Consider the following 17,628-nt stretch of genomic DNA (forward strand, 5'->3'; position numbering starts at 1 on the left):
GAAGACAATGCGACTATGGTCACCATTTTCCTCCACAGCTGACAATGCTCACTGGATCTGGAGATCTTTCTTATGGAACGATACCTGAACCAAAGACTCACTACTTCCCTAATTTGGGAGTTCCTAAACAATGGAATTTTGAAGTTTGTTTTTATTCTTTGAAGGCTACACCCAGCTATGCTGACCCTATTCCTGGCCCTGTTCTTAGAAGTGACCCTGATAGTGTTGAGGGCAGTGCTGAGAATGGAACCAAAGACAGTCACATATAAAGAAAGTACCTTCTCTATGCCCTGCACTATCTTTCCAGACTCTCTTACCCTTTTAAAAAAAAATAGCTTTTGAACATGGGGAAAGATAGTTCTACACTTAAGAGAAATCCATGCAATTTTTTTTTTTTTTTTGGTTTATGGGCCACGCCCAGCTGTGTTCAGGGGTTGCTCCTGGCTATCTGCTCAGAAATAGTTCCTGGCAGGCACGGGGGACCATATGGGACACCGGAATTCGAACCAACCACCTTAGGTCCTGCATCGGCTGCTTGCAGGGCAAACACTGCTGTGCTATATCTCCGGCCCCTCCATGCATATTTTGGGGGGGGAGGGCCAGACCCGGTGACGCTCAGGGGTTACTCCTGGCTATGCGCTCAGAAATCGCTCCTGGCTTGTGGGACCATATGGGACGCTGGGGGATCGAACTGCGGTCCGTCCAAGGCTAGCGCAGGCAAGGAAGGCACCTTACCTCTAGCACCACCGCCCGGCCCCTGCCCTCCATGCATATTTTTAACAAACTTCTCCGATTTGCTTTTAATAGACAATCCTCACCTGAGGCAACATCATTTACTACATACATCTACATGTTTGTATATATTACATGTATATGCATGTATATTAAGTTTAATACAAATGATGAATATTTTGCATTGCTTTACAAACATGGCAGGGGGGCTGGAGAGAGAGCACAGCAGTAGGGCATTTGCCTTGCACACAGCCAATTCAAGAGAGATGGTGGGACCCAAACCAAGAAATAAATACATAAAAATAATAATAATTCTGCAGGTTACTCAGCAATAGTGCAATTACCTTGCAGGTGTGAGACCCTTGAATCATTACCTGACAGCACTAAAAAAAGTTGTGGAGGGCCCGGTGAGATAGCACAGCGGCGTTTGCCTTGCAAGCAGCCAATCCAGGACCAAAGGTGGTTGGTTCGAATCCCGGTGTCCCACATGGTCCCCCGTGCCTGCCAGGAGCTATGTCTGAGCAGACAGCCAGGAGTAACCCCTGAGCAACGCCGGGTGTGGCCCAAAAACAAACAAACAAAAAAAAAAGTTGTGGAAAGACAATTCTAAAAATGAACTGAAAGTTCTACTTTAGAGACTCAAATCATTAACACAGAAAACAAAGGTAAAGACAGCTTTATTATACATTAGATAATCATACTTAAGAGCACGTATAAGAACATTCATTTATCATCTTTCAGTTGCTCTCCACTGGCTTCTTCAACATCCCAAGTAAATGGTTTGTCATAGCCCATTAGATGATCGTAGTCTTTAGGGTTGGCAAAGAGCGACGGATTAACCAACAGTGATTTTGTTTTAGCATAAAACGTGGTGAACACATGTGCGCTGTCTGGAATCTTCACATCATTCTGGTGAAACACTGTATTTGTTTCTGTAAGTAAAATGCTGTACGTGACAGCTTTGTAGGTGTCTGTTGTGGCCTCGTGGTACAACCGAATGACATATCCTTTTGTAAGGAAGTGAAGCAGCGCTGGGGTGATCACTGTAAAGCTTCCTATGATGCCATAAAATAAGATCTGCAAAGGGAGACTTCCAAATATAACATTATTTTGGGTGAAGATGTAAGGTAGACATGCCAGGCTGAGCAGACTTGAAGAATAAGAAAAACACTTCACACCTAAATGGAAGAAAAAAGTGAACAGTTAATACTTTCATACTTATAAAAAAAATCAACCCATTCATTCTTCTACTTTTCTTTTTTTTTTCTGCATCATCAAAATGATACATTCAAAACACATATGGCCAGATAGATAATAGAGTGGATAGGACAGTTGCACTGCATGCAGTATCAACCTTGATTGAACCCCTGGAACTCTATACGATAAGGTCATCAAGCCTGCCAGGAGTGATCCCTGAGTTCAGAGCCAAAAGTAAGTTCTGAGTACAGCCAGGTGTGGCCCAAAATAAAAGTTTATTATAGTAATATTTTACTGTAAAACAGAGAAAGCTTGTCATACTTCAGCTATATTAAGCACTAGACAAATTTTACATGTGAAATCTACCAAAACCTAGGCTGTAGCAAAAGCACGACAGGTAGGGACATTTGCCTTGCACTCAGCCTCGGTTCAATCTGCCACATCCCATATAATCCTCTGAGCTGAATCACCAGGAGTAATTCTTCAATGCAGAACCAGAAGTAACCTCTGAGCATTGCCAGGAGTGGCCCAAAAATAACAAAAAATAAATCTATAAAAACCCTATGTGGGGCCGGAGTAGGAGTAGTAGTAGAGCCAGGAGTAACCCCTGAGCGATGCCAGGTGTGAACCCCGCCCCCCCCAAAAAAAAACCCTATGTGGGCATTCTCAGGTTCTGCAGGCCAGTGTGCAGCCCTCAGTAAATGCCTCAACTAAGGGTGCACAATTTGAATATTATGATAACAAAAAGAAAAGAGTTAAAAATTAAAATGTTTTAGAGGTTAGAGCAATAGGCCAGTAGGTAGAGCAAGTGCCTTGCACCAGCAGGAGTAATTCCTGACTGCAGAGCCAGGAGTAACTCCTGAACATCACCAGATGTGACCATCCGTGAATGAATGAATGAATGAATGAATGCATACAAACATAGTTTAAGTGTACCCAGGTGGTGGGGGGTGTCAGGTATACAACTTAGTGGTATAGTACATCCCTAAGATGTAAGAGGCACTGGGTTTGCTCCCTCACAACAGAAAAAGAACATGGTCCAAAAGAACATGCAAATGACAAAAATTTTTGCAACTTATATCAGAAAGCATTAATATCACCAATGTATCCTAGAATATGAGAAAACAAAGACCAAACTGTAAACACGCAAGAAATATAAACAGTGCACAAAGATGCACATGGCACTTACAGATGATGCTAACCTTGTTTTGGGGAGGGTTGTTGGTTTTGTTGTCCCCTGGATTTTGGACACCTGGTGATGCTCAATATTACTCCTGGCTCTTTGCTCATGAATTACTCATGGAAGTTTCAGGTGACCATATGAGATACAAAGGATAGAACCTGGGTTGGCTGCGTGCAAGACAAATGCCTTACCTGCTTGTATCACTCTGGCCCCTGCTAACTTTGTTTGTAATAAGAAACACGAGGGGCCGGGAAGGTGGCGCTAGAGGTAAGGTGTCTGCCTTACAAGCGCTAGCCAAGGAACGAACCGCGGTTCGATCCCCCGGCGTCCCATATGGTCCCCCCAAGCCAGGGGCGATTTCTGAGCACGTAGCCAGGAGTAACCCCTGAGCGTCAAACGGGTGTGGCCCAAAAACAAACAAAAACAAAACAAAAAAAAGAAACACGAGATTCAAACTATACACTCAGTCTCCCTGAATTTACAAAGACTGAAAGCCTGACAGTTATTTGGTGGGTGAGGCTATATAACAAAAGACATTCTTATACACTGTTGATGGTTGAAGGCTCAATTTCTTTTTTAATAACACACCCATGACTTACAAAATCATGACTGAGTTTTAGGTATAGATGCTTCAACACTAACCCCTTCACCAGTGTCCACTTCCCTCCACCCATGCTCCCAAGTTCCCCTCGAACCCCTAGTAGAGGCTTAATTATCTTACATAAGTAAGATAAAGATAATTACTTCCTAAGCCAGGACAATAGTTTAAAGGACTAGAATACATGCATTGTCTGTGGAGGCCCAAATCCAATCTCTGGTACTAGGTGGACCCCTAAGCATCACAGGAGTGACCCTTAAGCAGTGAGCTGGGATTTCTCCCTTCATATATAATTAGTCTACAGGGAATACAATGCCAAGTTGCCTTCAATAAAAAATCCTCCTGACTTCTTCCAACTACCTCTTTCCCCCATAATTTTGGCATATAATAGATTGAATAATGTTTCCAAACTCTCAGAACATAAACATTATTTTAAAAAGCTGTGTCCACCCCTGTGTATACTCTGACCCTGTACACCCTGACGGCTGTATCACTAAGGGAGGGCCTTTTAGAACATGGTGCCCTCTTATTGGGTGCCAATAGGCAAGAGGTAACATATTTTCCTCTGCCCATTTTTGTTCTTATTTTTATTCCTTTGGTGGATGAATAGGACCTCGTCAGGGTGCCCTGGACTGCTCGATAAAGGAAGACCGAGTTAAGAAGACGAGTAGGTACATAGAAAAATGGGAAAAAGCTGCTCTAAGGAAACAAATTTTCTCTGATGATAATGATTTGATAGATGACGTGGAGAAGACAAATTTGGAGGAAGAAGCCTCCAAAAGGCCTTTAATACCAATTAAGAGTTCAGCGAGGGGCTGGAGTGGTGGTGCAAGCGGAAGGGCATCTGCCTTGCATGCACTCATCTAGGACAGACAGAGGTTCGCTCCCCAGCTCCCCAGCGTCCCATATGGTGCCCCAAGCCAGGGGCAATTTCTGAGTGCATAGCCAGGAGTATCCTGAGTGTCACCGGGTGTGGCCCAAAAACAAAAAACAAACAAAAAGATTGTTTGATTTTCCCCCTTTGAGATCTGTTTTATAAGCAATACTGGTAGAAGAGTATCTCTGTATAGATTTCATGTTTGAACCAAGTTACGGGGAATGTTGGACTTTATTCATCGGCCCCCAGATGCACCAACAATATCCTGTGGCATTGCTTCTCTTTTGCATAGGCACATTAAAATGGGAAAATAATACATATGCAAACAAGTTCTTATTTAATAGAGATGGGAACACAAATTTGGTAATGTAATTAGGCCTTTTACCCTGAACATAGGCATAATGATTTGGCTTAGGCCTCAGAAGAATGGGCATCGCACACACACACCTGACCAATGGATACCATCTATGAAAAGAACCACAATTGTCTATATCAGGGGTCCTCAAACTTTTTAAACAGGGGGTCAGTTCACTGTCCCTCAGACCATTGGAGGGTCTGACTATAGTAAAAACAAAACTTATGAACGAATTCTTATGCACACTGCATATATCTTATTTTGCAATGAAGAAACAAAACAGATACAAATACAATATGTGGCCCGCGGGCCATAGTTTGAGGACCACTGGTATATCATCACCAGGATCCAAGCCTCTAACAGGGAAGACCTATCACTGCTTTGGCATTGACTTACTCCAAAGAGTGCTCTCAACACTCAGACAACTCAGCAACAGCCTGCTTGCAAGGCAGATCGCTCCACATTTAATGGTATGCTGAAACTAGAGGATGTTCCACATCAGCCTGACATCGATGAAAGAAATGCACAGAATCCAGTCTTTAAATATAAGAATCTGATACCAACAATAGCTAAAGTGTGAAGAAGTTTCACCGGGACCACGGAGAATGACTCGGGTTGGACAGAATGGTATGCCTGGAACCCAGAGTCGGTCTTATGCCAATAAACTTCTGGGGTGGGCCCTTTTTGTAATCAGGTCGATTTTTTTTTTCCATTTTCCCCATTTTTCTGGACCTATGCAAACAACAGCGATTGCCACTATCACAACTTCACTATATTTTTTTACTCTTATCCTTTAAGAAAAAAAAAATACAATTTACTGAACTTAAAAACAAATAACTGTAGTAGAATGCCTGTCTCGAATACAGGCAGGGGATGGGAAGGGGGAGGGGTGATTGTTACACTGGTGAAGGGGGGTATTCTGTTTGTGACTGTAACCCAACTATGATCATGTTACTTAAGTAAAAAATATATTAAAAAAAATAAAGAAAAAAAAAGAGTTTAGGGAAAGAAGATAATGGGGCTTATGAATTCAGGAGATGTTTCTTGCATTGCAGAAAAAGACTAGCCCTCTTCCTGGCCTATTTACATCTCTTCCTTGATGAGCCAAATATTGGCTAAGAATGTGGCAAAAGTACAAAAATCTTAGCCTGGGAAGATAGTGAAGACAAGGGTACTTTCCAGCCTTATATTTTATCTGCCTTACCATTTTCCCTGTGGCGAAGGGATATACAGAAAGAAACGGATCTAGCCATTATGAAAACTAAACATCTGAAAACGAGCAAAACTTTTCCTAGGGACCGCTGCTCAATATTATGCAGAAACTAATAAGCCTATTGGGTATAGGAGTGGTCCTTATCTATAAAAAAAATTACAGGCAGTAAAACAATTGATACAGAAAATATATAGGGACTCAACAAACAGAAAATCATAAGAATAAAATTAACTCTTGCCTTAGTTGAAAAGTAGTCCAAAAGTAAGAAACAAAAATTGGTTCCTTAGAAAGTACAATCATTTGGCTTGGAAATAAAGTACAGAACATCAAATTTCAGATGTCTACTTGCTGCCATGCAGAATATAAATATATGTCACCCCTTATCCATGTAAAAAAGTTCAGCCTTGGGATAAGGGGAAGACCCATTTGCTGAGCGTATGGCAACACAGTATGTCTTCATATATTAAAACCTTGGAACAAGTAGTAAACCCAAATTAGACATTACAGAGATTGATGAGTTAGTTACAGATTTATGGTCAGATGCTAAAACTTTAAATCCTTTAAACTGGCCATACTGGGCAGCAACTGCCAGAATTGGTCTTTTGGTCTTAGTAACTGGTATTATGCTGACTCGTTTATTGATGTCTACCATGAAAGATGTACATAGAGAATTGACAGCCATTCACTTAAAAAAAATAAAATAGGGGCCGGAGAGATAGCATGGAGGTAAGGCATTTGCCTTGCATGCAGAAGTTCGGTGGTTCGAATCCCAGCATCCCATATGGTCCCCTGACCCTGCCAGGAGTGATTTCTGAGCATAGAGCCAGGAGTAACCCCTGAGCACTGCCGGGTGTGACCCCCCCCCCAAAAAAAAATTAATAAAATAAAAAATGAAAAGAGGGATACCCACCCTTGCAAACTCTTGACCCTGAGATCTAAGGAGGGCACCAGGTTGGTTTTATTTGGGGTTACTCCTGGCTCTATGCTCAGAAATTGCTTCTGGCAGGGTCAGGGGACCATATGGGATGCCAGGATTCAAACCATCGTCCTTCTGCATGCAAGGCAAATGTCCTACCTCCATGCTATCTCACCGGCCCCAGCACCAGGTTTTCTGAGGCTTTTTTTGTTGTTGTTTTTGGGCCACACCTGGCGACACTCAGGGGTTACTCCTAGCTCTGCACTCAGAAATCACTCCTTGCAGGCTCGGGTGACCATACGGGAAAAAGCCGAGGATTGAACCCAGGTCAGTCCTAGGTTAGCCGTGTGCAAGGCAAACACTCTACCACTATGCTATCTGTAAGGTTCAGGGCACCAGGTTTAAGACGGTCCTCACCACCTGTACCTTTAAGAACGGGCCCTTTTTATTTGGGGGTTGGGGGCACACCAGGTGCTCAGGGATTACTCCTGGCTATGCGCTCAGAAATTGCTCCAGGCTTCGAGGTAATATGGGATGCCGGCTTTCGAATCCAGGTCTGTCCTGGGTCAGCCAGCAAAGCAAATGCCCTACTGCTGTGCTACTGCTCCAGCCGTTAAGAAAGGGCCTTTGAGTCCGCAAGGGAGGGTTCCTGAAAAGTCGCCTGTACCCACAAAAAGGAGGGTATTAGGGTGCCAAAAGACCTTGGTCGCCTGTCCATAAGGCACTCAGGAAAGAAAGGGGGCATAGCATATATATTATTTGTGACATAACTTCACTAACATCCTTAGGACTTTTCTTGGAGCCTCTCTTAAGGCTGCAAGCACGAAGGCTGGGGCTGTGCCTTGCCCTGGGTTGGTAAAAATAAACATGCAGCTTGTCCTGGGCATTTTTTTTTTTTTTTTGGTTTTTGGGCCACACCCGTTTGACACTCAGGGGTTACTCCTGGCTATGTGCTCAGAATTCGCCCTGGCTTGGGGGGACCATATGGGACGCCGGGGGATCGAACCGCTGTCCGTCCTACGCTAGCGCTTGCAAGGCAGACACCTTACCTCTAGCACCACCTTCCCTGCCTGTCCTGGGCATTTTGTCTAAGGTCCAGTGAGAGAATTAATGTCTATGCCTTCAATTGTGATGTCTTGCCAAGAAATTTTGTTTGAGTGTTCTGCTCTAACCCAGAGAAGTCAAGAATAGAGAGACAAGATGCTACTTTACTTCTAAGTGTCTCATTTCATTTCCACCGAATACATGCACTGTACCTTCTTTTTTTTTTTTTGGTTTTTGGTTTTTGGTTTTTGGGCCACACCCGGCAATGCTCAGGGGTTACTCCTGACTGTCTGCTCAGAAATAGCTCCTGGCAGGCACGGGGGACCATATGGGACACCGGGATTCGAACCAACCACCTTTGGTCCTGGATTGGCTGCTCGCAAGGCAAACACCGCTGTGCTATCTCTCCGGCATTGTACCTTCTTGACCCCAAGAATTTCCTCAGTGTCTGGACCAAGCAGGCTGTAACATAAAAATAAAGGCACTTTGGGGGCCGAAATGGTGGCACAAGCAGTAGGACATTTGCCTTGTATGTGCTAATCTAGGACAGACCTCAGTTTGATCCGTGGAGTCCCGTATGGTTCCCCCAAGCCAGGAGCAATTTCTGAGCACATAGCCAGGAGTAACCTGAGCGTCACTGGGTGTGGCCCAAAAACCAAAAAAAAAAAATAAATAAAATAAGGGTACTTAGCAGATAATTAAGAATTGAGATGAGGGCCCGGAGAGATAGCACAGTGGTGTTTGCCTTGCAAGCAGCCGATCCAGGACCTAAGGTGGTTGGTTCAAATCCCGGTGTCCCATATGATCCCCCGTGCCTGCCAGGAGCTATTTCTGAGCAGACAGCCAGGAGTAACCCCTGAGCACTGCCGGGTGTGGCCCAAAAACCAAAAAAAAAAAAAGAATTGAGATGAAATCATACTGGATTAGAGTGAACCCTAAGTCCAATGAATACCATAAAGACAGAAAATGACAAGACAGAGACAGGTGTGTGAAGAATGAAGAAATAGTCAAGAAGTCACAAGGCAAAGAACAAAAAGGACCACCAGAAGTCACCAGAAGCTGGAAGAGGAAAGGCAGAATTCTTCCTTCAGCCTTCAGTGAGCCGATCCAGGCAAAAATTCAATGTCAGGGCCAAAGCACCAAGAAAATGAGTAAGGTTTTTGCCTTCCATAAAACTCATCCCCAGGACAGCACACTGCCATGAGTGACCCCTGGGGATCAGAGCCAAGAATAAGCCTTGAGCATACTCACTACTAAGTGTGACCCAAAAACTATTTCAATTTTATATTTCTAGCCTAGAAATACAGGTTTTGCTTTTTTTTTTAAATAAATTTTTAGTTTGGAGGTTTTAGGGCCACACCAGCTGTGCTCAAGGGTTACTATTGGCCAACTCAGGGTATCATATGAGTTCCAGGAACAGAATCCAGATTGGCCTCATACAAAACTAATGCCCTATCACTCACTGCTCTACTGCTCTGGCCCAAATGTACTTTTTAGTCAACAGAGAATTCTACTAAAAAATTTGAAAATGTGTATATGAGATATTTTAGAAGATGCAAAGTAAATAATTTCCTGGCTGACAAAAGAACAGGTTCCAACTTAGTGATTATAAACATTGTTTAAAAATGACTCATCATGGGGCCGGAGAGATAGCATGGAGGTAAGGCCTCCATGCCTCTGATGCAGAAGGTTGGTGGTTCGAATCCCAGCATCTCATATGGTCCCCCAAGCCTGCCTGGAGTAATTTCTGAGCGTAGAGCCAGGAGTAACCCCGGAGCGCTGCCGGGTGTGACCCAAAAACAAACAAAAAAGACTCATCAGAGATTAGGGAAACAGCTTAAAGGAATAGAACATGTAAGTGTAAAGTCCTAAATTTAATCCTTAGCATCACAGAGGGTCTCCCAAATATCAACCAGCTATGACCATCAGACCCTGAAGCTCCAATAGATCCAAGTCCAGCACTCTCAGGTTCAGTATGAATGGAAGTAACCCCAAGAATCCTACTATAGAGGAGGCTCCCCATGGTGAAAAGGGGCCAGAGAGATAGCAGAGCAGGTAAAGTGTTTGCCTTGCACACAGCTGACCTGGGACAGTATTGGGTTCAATCCCCAGCATCCCATATGGCCCCCCAGCCTACCAGGAGCGATTTCTGAATGCAAAGTCAGGAGTAACTCCTGAGCACTACTGGGTATAACCTAAAAACAACAACAAAAAAGGTCATAATAGGATTTGTCTGGGATTCATATTTGGTACCATAGATTAAATTAGGATCAGCAGAACATAAGGCAAGTGTTTTAACATCTGTACTATCTTCCCAGACTTCAAACCAGTGTTTATAACTTTCTCCTATCATGTTTCCTTCCTTTGGCCTCCCTACCCTAAAGAATGGCTTCCTAATATCATGCCATGGCCCCACACTTAGAGAATTACCTGTGGCCCCCTTGGAATTCTTTTTTTTGGGGGGTGGGGGCCTTGGGTGATACCTGGTGATGCTCAGAGATTACTCCTGGCTATGTGCTCAGAAATCTCTACTGGCTAGGGGGACCATATGAGACACCAGAGATCGAACCAGATTCGTCTTAGATTGGCGAGTGCAAGGCAAGTGTCCTACGGCTGCGCCACCGCACTGCCTGCCCCCTTGGAATTCTTAAGGGCCAAATGTTCTCCAGTTGAGAAACACTGGCTACAGTTATGAAGCTAAAATTTAAGAAGCTATTGGGTTGGGGTTTTTTTTTTTTTTTGGTCTAGTTTGAGGGCCACATCTGGTTATACTAAGGCAGGGATTGGGAACCATATAAAGTGCCATGTTTGTTCTAGTGTTTTGGGCTACACCCAATGGCCCTCAGTAGTTACATCTAGCTCAGAGACACTCCTTGCAGGCTATGGGATGCCAGAGATTGAACCTGGATGGATCCCAGGTCTGCAGTGTACAAGGCAAAAGCCCTAACGCAGTGCTATCACTCTGGCCCCAGTTTTCAGTACTCTTATTTTTTTTTTTTTTGGGTCACACCCGGCAGTGCTCAGTGGTCACTCCTGGCTCCACGTTCAGAAATCGCTCCTGGCAGGCACAGGGGACCATATGGGATGTTGGGATTAGAATCATGACCTTCTGCATGAAAGGAAAAGGCCTTACCTCCATGCTATCTCTCCGGCCCCAGTTTTTAATATTTTTAATGAAAGAAATATTGCACTCATTTAACCGCAAATTCCAGAAATAAATGAAAACATAAAATTAAATCTCATAAAAACACAAACCACTAAATCTTCTTCTTTCCTTTGGTTTTTGAGTCTCCTCCACTGGGATGAGGAGCTTCCAGAGCCAGGCAGTGCTGGGATCAAACCTGGGCCTCCCGCTCAGTCACCTCTCTGACCCCTAAACCAGTAAATGTATCAACAGGTTACAGGTTAAAAAAAAATAAAAAAACTTTATATCTTCCTTATATCTTACAAATAAGGGCTAAAATAGCAGGAGTTAAAAACATATTTCCACAACCAAAATAAATAGCCTTTTCTTCAGATTACCCACCAAATACTGTTCGAGCCAGATTCCCAGTATAAATCAGCCTTCCATCTTCTGATTTTTTATGTTGTGTATGTAAGCATCGAACACATCTTTCCCAAGAAACAGGTATCTATTGAGAAAGCAACGTAATGTAAGCACACAGTAAACTGCATTTTGGACTAACTTTAAAATTATTGTTTTTTCAGGGCTTGCATAGTTGACCCAGATTCAATCTCTAGAATCCTACATAGGGTCCCCTTAGCACTGCCAGGGATTGAACCAGGGTCAGTCACATGCAGGAAAGGACCCTACCCACTATATTATCTTCCCTATCCCAGAAAGTCTTTTTTTTTTTTTTTTTTTTTTTATGACACTCGGCAGTGCTCAGGAATTACTCCTGGCTCTGCGCTCAGAAATCGCTCCTGGCAGACACAGGAGACCATATGGGATGCCAGGAATCAAACCGAGTCTGTCCCGGGTCGGCCACGTGCAAAGCAAACACCCTACCACTGTGCTATCTCTCTGGCCCCACAATGTCATTTTAATTAAACAAAAATCTCTTAGAAAGGGGGAGGAGAGCAGCAATCATTTTATTACCTTAAAGATTAAAATGCACTAGCATCTAAATTTATTTTAATGACACACTATGTTATGATTGCTTTTTACCTGCAGAGTATTCGTTCAACAAATGTTTTCAAGCAGAAAATCTGGATTCAATCCCCTAGGAATAGCCCTAGGGAATCCCCAAGTGTGCTTTTGTTACATACAGAAACTTTCAACCTTGTTTTTGGGCCACACCTGCCAATACCCAGGATTTACTTCACTGTCAGCATTCCTTTTGTTTTGTTTTGTTTTTGGGTCACATGGGTGTCGCTCAGGGGTTACTCCTGGCTATGTGCTCAGAAGTCACTCGTGGTTTGGGGGACCATATGGGATGCCGGGGGATCGAACGGCGGTCTGTCCTAGGCTAGCGCTGGCAAGGTAGACACCTTACCTCTAGTGTCACCACTCCGGCCCCAACACTGTCTGCATTCCTATCTTTCCTAGTATCGTTGAGGAGTAAAAACTGGACCTTAAGAGGTGCAGGGCGTGGAACCTGGATTTGCTATGTGCAAAGCACACTCCCTACCCGCAGTATTATTGCTAACCTCGGATCATTTTTTAATAATTAAAAAAACTTACTGTAGCTAGTATTAGAATATAATTATTTCATAAAGGTCTTGTTTCCATCCACTATGTCCCTAAGTCTCACTGAAAATTGATTTTGTTGTTTGTTTTGTTTTTGGAGGGGCAGCCACAACATTGCTCAGAGTTTACTCCTGGCTGAGCTCAGGGATTTTAGGGAGTGCTAGGGAATCAAACACACCTTGGCTGCTTGCAAGGCGAGAGAGCCCAAACCACTCTCAGTACTATGGCTCTGGTTCCTGAAAATTAATCTTCTTTTGTTTGTTTGTTTGTTTTTGGGGGGGCCACACCCGGCAGTGCTCAGGGGTTACTCCTGGCTGTCTGCTCAGAAATAGCTCCTGGCAGGCACGGGGGACCATATGGGACACCGGGATTCGAACCAACCACCTTTGGTCCTGGATTGGCTGCTTGCAAGGCAAACGCCACTGTGCTATCTCTCCGGGCCCCTGAAAATTAATCTTAATGCATGCAAACTTCAAAATATCAAAGGCATACCCAATTCATTTATTCTGACTTTTTATTTTTTTTTTTTTTTTTTTTTTTTTTTTTGTGGTTTTTGGGTCACACCCGGCAGTGCTCAGGGTTACTCCTGGCTCCATGCTCAGAAATTGCTCCTGGCAGGCACGGGGGACCATATGGGACGCTGGGATTCGAACCGATGACCTCTTGCATGAAAGGCAAACGCCTTACCTCCATGCTATCTCTCCAGCCCCTATTCTGACTTTTTAAATTAAGATTCCAACTCCCATTTCTTTCAGGTTTTAATAACCAGGTTTGTTCTTTCTGATAAAATTCCAGAACAGATTAGAAGACAAATTTGTTCTGGTTAAAATGAAGTTCAACGTCTATATCATTTTTCAGGGAGAAAAATCCCTTAAGCCAGACCCTCTTGGTCCTGGGACATAGTTCAAATGGCTAGAGCCTATGTGGAAGCCTGGAATTCGTCCCCAACGCTGCAGGGACCTCAGCTCCAACTACAAAACAAACAAACAAACAAACAAAAAAAAAAAAAAAACAATGGATTCTTTCACCGGCTTCCTAGATGCTGCTTCTAATTCGCAATTAGTCCTTCAACTCCAAAGTCCTGGCATCACCCATCAAAGGACCACAGTCCCAAGGTATCCCAAGATGCGGGGGCTGTGAATGCAGTGATTTCGAGCCTGAGCCAGAATCCCAGGCCTGCCTGCCTGTCTGTGAACCTCACAAAATGCCCTTCTGCACTGGAGTGGAATTCTGCAGAATAGAGGATTGAGGAGCAGGGTGATATAGCCCAGCCGAAGGGCTCAGCCCTTGCTTGCAGCAGCAGATCCCTGGCAGCCCATCCCTGAGCTCAGGGCTGGGGAGAGCCAAAGGCAACAATGGGTGAGGACCCAACACAGTAAATAAATTAATGCATGAATAAATAAACAAATGCATAGGTAGATAAATACATGCACAAGTAAATGAACAAATGCAAAAGTAAATAAATGCATAAGCAAACAAACGCAGAAGTAAATATGTGCATAAGCAAATAAATGAATGCATAAAAAACAAATGCATAACTGTGTGCATGAGTAAATAAGTACATGAATGAATAAGCAAGTGTGTAAATAAATGCAAAATAACAAATGCATAAGTGAATCGTGAGTAAATGAAGAAATGCATAAGTAAATAAATGGATGCATAAGTAAATAAACACAAGTAAACAAACGAGTAAGTAAACAAATGCATAGGTAAATAAACGCATACGGAAATAAACACATAAATAAATGCATATGTAAATAAACAAATCCATGAGTAAAAAACTTAAGTGCGTGAGTGAATACATATGTGCAAAAATAAATAAGTGCATGAGTACATAAACAGATGCATGAGTAAATACACAGGTGCATAAGTAAATAAATGCATGAGTTAATAAACAAGTGCATAAGTAAAAAAGCAGATGCATAAGTACAAACAAATGTATGAGTAAATAAATGCATGATCAAATAAACAAATGCATAAATAAGAAAATAAAAAGGAGGTGGGTAGCCATGCCCGGGCTCATCCTGACGCCCCATGCACCCCCAGTCTCCTCCCTCCAGCCCTGGAGCACCCCCGACCTGCAGGGCCACGCGCACTCCGGAGGTCCCGCCGCCAAGCGGCCTCCAGCAGCCCGAGCGAGAGGTCGAGCGCCCAATGACTGGCCCCCCGGGGCACGGGAGGGCGGCGGCTGCCCCCCGCAAGGTCCTCGTCCAGCAAAGCCGCAGTCCCGGCGCTCCCCGGCCGCCCCCCGCCAGCAGCATGAGCATCCCGGGAGCCATACGTGAAGCCCACGCTGGGGGAAGTAATAAGCATTACGGACCGGAAGACGGGGCGGGACTTTCTGTCTTATGCCCCGCCGCTAGAGGTTCTCGGAGTCCGATTGGTCGCCCTCCGTGCACTGAATATTGTGTTCGCCTGCAGCATTTCCCCAGAGCCATGCGTTCCGCGTCTTCGAAGTTCCGGACTCTTTCCCCTTTAGCAAGGAATACCCAGATCTCTTAAGTTCTGCTTTCTTTCTGAGACTGAATGGGCAAAGAGAAGAATCTTAAGGAAAGAATAAACTTAAAAGTCAGATTGAAAGCTTTCTGGATTTGGGTTTTTCTTTTCTTTTTTTGTAAACTTTGTTTCTATTTCCATTTGTTCTTTTTTTTAATTATTTATTTAAACAAATTTATTACATACATGATTGTGTTTGGGTTTCAGTCATGTAAAGAACACCACCCATCACCAGTGCAACATTCCCATCACCAATGTCCCAAATCTCCCTCCTCCCCACCCAACCCCTGCCTGTACTCTAAACAGGCTTTCTATTTCCCTCGTACATTCTCATTATTATAGTTCCATTTGTTCTTAGATATTCCGTGATTTTATTTTTTTTTTGGAACATTCGAATTGTTAATTTGATTTTATTCTTTTTTAAATTTTTTTTATTTAAGCACCATAATTACAAGCATGATTGTAGTTGGTTTTCAGTCTTTCTGAGACTGAAACGGCAAGAGAAGAGTCTTAAGGAAAGCACAAACCTAAAAGCCAGATTGAAAGCTTTCTGGGTTTGGGGGTCTTTTTCTTTTCTTTCTTTCTTTCTTTCTTTCTTTCTTTCTTTCTTTCTTTCTTTCTTTCTTTTCTTTTTTCTTTTTTGTAAACTTTGTTTTTATTTCCATTTGTTCTTAGATATTCCATGATTTTGTTTTTTTTAAATAATTGGATTGTCATTTAATCTTATTCTTTTTTTAAAAATATTTAAGCACCAACATTACAAACATGATTATAGCTGAGTTTCAGTCATAAACAGAATACGCCCCTTCACCAGTGCAACATTCCCACCACCAATGCTCCTGATCTCCCTCCTCCCCTACCCTATGCCTGTATTAGGGATGCATTCTACTTCTCTCACTTATTAACACTGTCATGATAATTGTTAGTGTAGTTATTTCCCTATGGTCTTTTTTTAACTCCTACTCTTTATAAATTATTTGGTTCTTGAATCTATTAGGGATCAAAGGGCTGGAGCACATACTTTGGGTACTGGAACTCAGCTCAGCAAGTTCCATAAACTCTTAGATGTGCACCCCTTCTCCATTTCTCCAAAAACGAGTCACTTTAGCACAGAAGAAATAATGCTTTATACAAGTTGAACAAAAATAAATGGTAATTAAGCATTAGGAAAGGCACTCATTCTTATGTTGATATTTGCCCAATTTGTCTTCAGAAAATCATTTGCATTCATGCATGATTTCTTTCATTCTTTTCATGGCTTGTTAAATATGAAAGCCATTTCCCAGAATGAAGTTATGAGCAGAAGATTACAAGTACATGAAGATTGAGGTTTCAGAGGCCAGACAGACTAGAGCACATGCTTTGCAAACAGAAGGTCAGGACTTGAGCACCAACATCTAGACCCAAAATAGAATTGTGTATATCTCATTGCAATTCAGATCTCTCAAAGGTATGACTTTAAACCAATCTGGTGTCTTGGAACAGTAGTAATCTGCACTTCCCTTGAAGGTAGATTCACGACTTTTGCTAATAATCTTGTCCCACCCTCTTATCTTAAATGTATCTTCCATTTTGCATTGATCCAATAGGGCTAGAATAATGTGATTTGATTTATAAATCAGTTAATGAAGATCAATTGATCAGTTTGTGATTGTTTTAACAATAAAAATGAGGGGCCAGAGAGATAGATGGAGGTAAGGTGTTTGCCTTGCATGCAGAAGGACAGTGGCTCAAATCCGGCATCCCATATAGTCCCCGGAGCCTGCCAGGAGCAATTTCTGAGCTTAGAGCCAGGAGTAACCCCTGAGCGCTCCTGGGTGTGACCCAAAAACAAAAACAAAAACAATAAAAATTAACAATGTTTTTCTTGAAACCAGATACCTTTGTTTGATACCACATGTGGTCCCTGAGTTTATAGCAAGGAGTAATTGGGGCCGGTGAGGTCCTGAGCCCCACTGGATGTAACCCAAAACCAAGTTTTTCTTTCTTTTTTGTTTGTTTGTTTGTTTGTTTTTGGGCCACACTCTGTGAAGCTCAGGAGATACTCCTGGCTATGTGCTCAGACCTCGCTTTTGTCTTGTGGAATATATGGGACACTGGGGGATTGAACCATGGTCCATCCTAGGCTAGTGCGGGCAAGGCAGACACCTTACCACTTGCACCACCATTCCAGCCCCTAAAAGTTTTTCTTAATAGTGTTTTAAAAAGGGCCTGGAGAGATAGTACGGTGGTAGAGCATTTGCCTTGCACGCAGTTGATCCAGGACAGTGGTTCGAATCCAGCGTCCCTCTGCCTGCCAGAAGCGACTGCCAGAAGTAACCCCTGAG

General features: G+C 43.1%; 1 protein-coding gene across 1 annotated transcript; it reads right to left on the reverse strand.

Moving 5' to 3' along the window:
* Nucleotides 1-1,393: 1,393 nt before the first annotated feature.
* Nucleotides 1,394-15,109, reverse strand: TMEM70 (transmembrane protein 70). The gene is made up of 3 exons (XM_049781842.1): nt 14,884-15,109; nt 11,642-11,747; nt 1,394-1,910 (listed from the first exon to the last, which is right to left on the reverse strand). The coding sequence occupies exons 1-3, from the start codon at nt 15,082-15,084 to the stop codon at nt 1,456-1,458; spliced, it is 762 nt and encodes a 253-aa protein (XP_049637799.1). The 5' UTR covers nt 15,085-15,109; the 3' UTR covers nt 1,394-1,455.
* Between the last annotated feature and the right edge of the window lie 2,519 nt (nt 15,110-17,628).

The sequence above is a fragment of the Suncus etruscus genome, chromosome 10 (genome assembly GCF_024139225.1).
Source record: "Suncus etruscus isolate mSunEtr1 chromosome 10, mSunEtr1.pri.cur, whole genome shotgun sequence".
Lineage (NCBI taxonomy): Eukaryota > Metazoa > Chordata > Mammalia > Eulipotyphla > Soricidae > Suncus > Suncus etruscus.